The 6,531-nt window shown below is 33.9% G+C and overlaps 2 protein-coding genes across 2 annotated transcripts; both read left to right on the top strand.

Moving 5' to 3' along the window:
• Window positions 1–511: 511 nt before the first annotated feature.
• On the top strand, window positions 512–1,363 carry LOC113290926. Its single transcript, XM_026540510.1, has one exon. The coding sequence runs from the start codon at window positions 512–514 to the stop codon at window positions 1,361–1,363; it is 852 nt and encodes a 283-aa protein (XP_026396295.1).
• Window positions 1,364–1,576: 213 nt separating this feature from the next.
• Window positions 1,577–4,421, top strand: LOC113290925. Its single transcript, XM_026540509.1, has 5 exons — window positions 1,577–1,919; window positions 2,141–2,239; window positions 2,385–2,707; window positions 2,762–2,899; window positions 3,795–4,421. The coding sequence occupies exons 1-5, from the start codon at window positions 1,577–1,579 to the stop codon at window positions 4,419–4,421; spliced, it is 1,530 nt and encodes a 509-aa protein (XP_026396294.1).
• Window positions 4,422–6,531: the final 2,110 nt, after the last annotated feature.

Raw genomic sequence — 6,531 nt, 5'->3', positions numbered from 1 at the left:
TAGTTATTCTTGCAGAACCAAAAGTGCACTATTCTTCAGAATTCTGCAAAAAGTTGAAGTTATCAGGAATGCATTATGAAGCTATACACAACTCAAGAAATGGTAATAAAGGTAATATTTGGATTATGTGGAGTTCTTCAATTCAGAAACAAAAAATAGTACTCTCATTTGAACAATCAATAACAGTAGAAGTAGGAGATTCTTTAATAACTGGTATTCATGCTGCATCCTTAACAATAACTAGAAGAAGTTTATGGAATGATTTGGTTACAATTAGTAATTTAGAGAAGCCATGGTTAGTAATGGGGGATTTCAATACTATTATGATAGAAGATGAAAAGAATGGCGGACTAAAGCCTCTGCTGATATCGATGTTAGAATTTAACAATTGTCTTCATAGATGTGGTTTGATCCAAGCACCAAAAAATGGTTTGAAATTTTCATGGTGTAATAATAGAGCTGGTAAAAAGAGAATTGTATGCAATATAGACGGAGCTTCTTTTAATGATAAATGGTTAGAAAAGTTCTCAAGTTGGGATACAAAGTTGGTAGTAGAGGAATTTCAGATCGTAGTACTTTATATGAAAGGACTGCTGACATACCAAATCCTAAGAATACTCCATTTAGAGCACCGAAAGCTTGGAAAACTCATCCTGATTTTTTGAATATTATTACTAAGTCTTGGGAACAACATATTGAAGGAAATCCTATCTTTGTTTTTATGAGTAAAATGAAAAGACTAAAAGTTGACTTGAAGGAATGGAACTGGTCAGTTTTTGGAGATGTTAATAAGAAGCTTAAGCATATAGAAGATGAATTAATGATATCTACTGCAGCATTAGATAATAATCCTTCAGATATCGCATTATTGAATAATCTTGTTACTGCAAGGGGTAAACAAGAAGTTTTACTACAGCAACAAAGAGAGATTGTGCAGCAAAAGTCAAGAGTGAGTTGGTTAAAAGATGGAGCATCTAATTCAAGATATTTTCATATCCAGGTGAAACTAAGACAAGCTCAAAGTATGATAACAGAACTTGAAAATGATGCAGGAGTTATTCTCACTGATCAAAAAGAGATTGCAAATGAGTTGGTAAATTATTATGAAGCAAAATTCAAATATCAAGATGTTAATATAGATGAAAGTATTTTTACAAGTATTCCTAGTGTTATTACAAGAGAAGACAACATCATGATAAATCCCATTCCTTCTGATGAAGAAATAAAAGTTACAGTCTTTGAGTTGAATCCTGAAAGTGCTTCAGGTCCTGATGGGTTTGCAGGATGGTTTTATAGACTCTCATGGGAAGTAATTGGTCATGAATTCACAAAGGCAGCAAATGTTTCATTCCAAACGAATTAAATGCTAACTTCCTAAAATTACTCCCAAAAGTGAATAATGCAAAGAAAGCTAAGCAATTCAGACCAATTGGATTTATGAACTTCAATTTCAAAGTTTTTACCAAAATTTGGGCTACAAGGTTGGAGAAGGTAATAAACAAAAATAGTGTCCCCTCAGCAAGGAGCTTTTATAAAAGGAATAACAATTCAAGAACAAGTTGCTCTTGCATCTGGGATGATAAATGAAATTGAAACAAACAGGAGAGGTGGAAATTTTGGTTTAAAGTTTGATATCACTCAAGCATATGATTCCCTTAGCTGGAAATTCTTATTTCATGCATTAGACAGTTTTGGTTTATCAGATAAAGGTTTGCACTGGCTACAAGTCCTGCTACAATATGCAAGAGTATCAGTGTTAGTCAATGGAGGGCCTGAAGGTTACTTTTCAGTTGGTAGAGGCTTAAGACAGGGTGATCCACTGTCACCCATGCTCTTTGTCATAGCTGAAGATATCCTTAGCAGAAATATTACAAAAATGATTCAAGATGGCAGTTTGAAAGCTATGGTGAACAGAGGAGGTGTGCAACCTTCACACATATTTTTTGCTGATGACATCTTCCTATTTTGTAATGGTGAAAAAAGGAATGTTAGAAAGCTAATGAATCTTCTTAACAAGTATCAATATGCATCAGGGCAATAAGTTAATCTGGATAAAAGTAAGTGCTTCATGGTGGTACTTGCCAAAATAAAAGAGTGCAAATTTATGAAGAATGTAATGTAGTTTTGGCTGATTTTCCAGACAAGTACTTGGGTGTAATTTTGATGCAAGGCAGTGTTAAAACTCAACATGTATGGAGTGTGGTAGATATGATGCAACAGAGATTGGCTGGTTGGAAAGGTAAGGTGTTATCATTTCAAGAAAGACTCATACTAGTTAAATTTGTTCTGAGTAGATTTCAATATATTCAATGCCAGTGTACAAGTGGCCTAAGAGGGTAGTAAAGGAGTGTGAAAGAATAATTAGAAATTTTTTTTATGGTCAGGGGACACTGCAACTAGAAAAATGATAACCCTGGAATGGAATAAGACTTGTTCTCCAATAAGTGAAAGTGGTCTTGGACTGAGAAGACTTGAGATCATCAATAAAGCTCTTTTAACGAAGCTACTTTGGAGAATTCAAAATGGTACTGATGATTGGTCAAAAAAAATTCAAGCAAAGTACAAGAATAAAAATGGTGAATGGATTACTTATTACAAGAAATCATCAATTTGGCCAGGAATAAAGTGGATAATAGGTGAAGTGGAGGAAAACACTAGATGGATTGTTGGAGATGGAAGTAATATTTCTGCTTGGAAAGATAAATGGGTGATGGATAAAACACTACAATAACTGTACCCTGAAAATGCTTATATGTTACAGTTCCCAGATATGAAAGTCTCAAACTTTATACTTGATGGTGAATGGATTGTGCCAACTGAGCTCATGGAAATGATTAATATAAATGATTTACCAGTAGTTAGTGAACATGGAGACAATAGGATATGGACTGGAACCATGGTTTTTAAAAGCGTACGCTTCACGCTTCGGAGTGTACGCTTCGCTTCAAATTTCAGCATTTCGCTCCGAAGCGGTCATGTGAAGCGCATCTTTCATGAAACGTACGATTCACGCTTCAGAGCATACGCTTCGCTTCAAATTTCAGCATTTCTCTCCGAAACGGTCATGTGAAACGCATCTTTCATGAATCTTTAAATTTTTCGCATAATTTTTAAAGCTTTTAAAAGAAAAGTATGAATGTTTTAAGGGGGAATTGAATTCCCCACCTCTCACTCGTCTGGAGTAGGTTGAACTGGTGTACACACACTTTGTTTTTAATAGAAATTACTTATATAAAATTCATATAAATATTATCTTCCTAATAAATTTATAATTACTAGTTACAACTAATTTATTTATAATAAAACATCCGCTTCAAACATTAACCATGAAGCGAAGCTTCACGCTTCAACATATGCATCGCTTCCTAAAAATGAAAAACGCTTCACGCTTTCAATACCTTGACTGGAACTATCACAGGTCAATTTACAGTAGCTTCAGCAATGGAAGTCATGAGACAAAAATTTCCGCCTCTTCATTGGACTAAAAAGGTAGATCTATTTATTCTAGTATTTCTAGTAATATTTGGAAACTAGGTAGAAATATTGTGCAACTGATAATAATATGAGGAACAGAAAACTTCAATATGGTATCAAGATACATATTATGTAGAAAAAGGGAGGAAACAAGAGACCACATGCTTTGGTATTGTAATTATAGTGAGATCATTTGGAATTGGCTTGGTGGCATTTTTAACTTTAAAAATCCAAGGTCTTTTGAGAATATCTTCCATCTAGAAAAAACAAGAGTCCAGCTATCAAAGAAATATGGTTGTTGAATGCATTTATCACTGAAGGAACTCTGTTTTTTGAGAAATGATTGCATTTATGGTAAATGGAAATGTGATCTCAATGCCACTAAGAAAAGGATAATGAAAGTCATATTTGACAGTGATATAAGAATGAAAGCACATATGTGGAATAGTCAATATGATCTGCAAATCCTCAAGATGTTTGGATTGAAGATCAGAAAGGTGAAGAGTTTGATAATCAAAGAAGTTTATTTCCAACTACCAAGTCAGGTTAAATTATTACTCTGCTGTGATGGTGCCTCTAGAGGAAACCCATGTATGTCTGGTTATGGTATAGTTGGGAGAACTCACACAGGTGAATTTGTGATTGCAATTTCAGGAGGAATAGGAATATCTACTAATTTCTATGCAAAGGTCTTTGCAATACTAATTGCAGGAGAATGGGAAGTACATAATGGATTTCAAGAACTTGTCTTCAGAACAGATTCTCAAGCAGTTAAGAATGCATTCCACAGTACGAGACTTCCTTGGTTTGCAATAACAAGATGGGAGAAGATATGTGCTGAAGTGTTATCTTGGAGCTTCACTCATAGTTACAGAGAAGTTAACTTCTCTGCTGACAACATGGCAAAAAGGGGAGCTGCTCTTGGTAGGGGAGAAAAAAGAGTCTAAGATAGTAAACCAGCATTCTTGGGCTGTCTGGAAAGCCCAGACCAAGTCTATTTTAGATTTTGTTAAAAAGCCATATAATGGGCTTCTTTTTGATCTTTTTTGCTTTTACATTCCTTGAGTTGTAATTCTTTTGAACTCCTTTGGTTATTAATAAAATTTTATTGTTAAGCAAAAAAAAAATTTGGCAAAGGTACGAAAACTAGTGGGATCCTCATGAAATTTTCATAGAGATACTTCATGACCAAAAGAGAATAACATACCAACTTATTTAGATGCAATCATAAATCCGAAGCTAAATGCATTCATCAAGGAGTTTATAAAATACAAGATAACCCTACAATATTCCACAACCGCACTCCCCACAAAGATTTGATAATAAATCACAAGTTCAAAAAGAACTCTCCCTCATAAAATGGCATTCCCGAAAGAACATCAAAGGCGACCTTGCTTTTACAAGAAAATAAGGATTTCTTTGGATATAACCAAATCACATGAAAACATGAATTTGAATTCAAAAATCTCAATTGAATCAACTACAAAAATGATCAATTCAATTGGCCATGCTCTACATAAGGGAACTTATGGAGCAACACAGTATATACACAAAGATGTGTATCGGAGATAGACCAATACTATGGAATAAACAAGGATGCATTCTATTTTTCATCACTATTTGCACAATGACATATAATAGACTTAATCCTTGTAATCAAAAGTTCATCCTTTCTTCCATCAATATTTGCATAATGACATAAAAGGCTTAACTTTTGTTTGTCAAAAGTTCATTATATCTTTTATCAACACTTTCATATCGACATGTAATAGAGATAACTTTTGAACACGTATGGGACAGTCAAGGTTCGCGGACGTAAACAACATATCTCATAACAATTTGCAATATAAAACCATAAAGATTAAAATTGCAAAAATCATCTTCCAAATAACTTAAAATTTAAATAAATAAATATAAAAACATTGAAGATGGAAACGTTGGAAATATCTATGTGTACTCACAATAATGGCTATTCCAAACCCTAGTAATCCTTCTAAAAACACAAGAAACAAATTCTCATAATAAGTTTTCTAGAAGAATAAACAAAAACACACTCTAAAAACACAAAGAGACTCCACAAGCAAAGATCAGAGTTCAGGTACAGAGATTTCACTGGTACCAAGATCTTCAAGCTTGTGACAGACAGAATTGACAGCATCTTCAGACACGACATTGAGACGATCCTTAAGTCGTGTCTTCATTAGAGTAAGTTCGGTTTATCAACTTAGTTCTTAACCCATTTATCTCTTTTAGAGTGTTAACAAGCGACAGCTTTGCATCGTTAAACTGGCATATAAAGTTTTGAACGACTTCATTAGAAATCTATACATTATCCTCAATATCTGAGAAGTTATCAAGAGATTGAGGAGATGTGTCATCAACTTCCACTAGAGTTCCTTTCTCCTCCTCTTTGAGTTAGTGACCAATACCCTTATCAAGAAAACCTCTTGGAAAATTACAAGTTCCCGATGAAGATGCCATTATTGACGAAAAAGCAGCCTGGAGTATGCGTACTTTTCAAAAACAGGGTTTGCTATTTATATGGTTTCACAGGAACCCAGAGAATAGGGTTTCCAAAGTCGGTCTGTGACATGTAATATGATACCCGTACGAACACAAACTTGGCCCATTATTCATAAAAGATTCAAGTAGAGAAAGACTCAATTAAGAAGGCAGTTTAACGATGATATTTGGCTACGTGAGAAATTTCACAGATCTTAGCTCAATAAATTTTCCATTCTCATAGGAGATAAATTTAGAGCATAAGAGTAGTAATTTTGACAAAAACAAAATTTCAAGAAGAAATTAAGAAAACAAGAAATTGTCAAAGAAAACTCAAATACTTATGCATAGATGTTTGTGAATGATCATCTAGCTAAGAACGATAAGAAAATAGCATAGAGAATCATAAAACATCTTGCCATCAAGTATACCTGAATAATTCTCACTCTATCAGGATTTTTTTTTTGAGAGTGAGGTTTCAACCTTGTGATTAATTAGCACAAGTATGAGCTTTCTGCTCATTAAATGAACGTGGTTTACGGTTAAACCTCTTTC

This window comes from Papaver somniferum, chromosome 6 (assembly GCF_003573695.1).
Source record: "Papaver somniferum cultivar HN1 chromosome 6, ASM357369v1, whole genome shotgun sequence".
Taxonomy (NCBI): Eukaryota; Viridiplantae; Streptophyta; class Magnoliopsida; order Ranunculales; family Papaveraceae; genus Papaver; species Papaver somniferum.
This window is presented reverse-complemented; position numbering and strand designations above follow the sequence as displayed.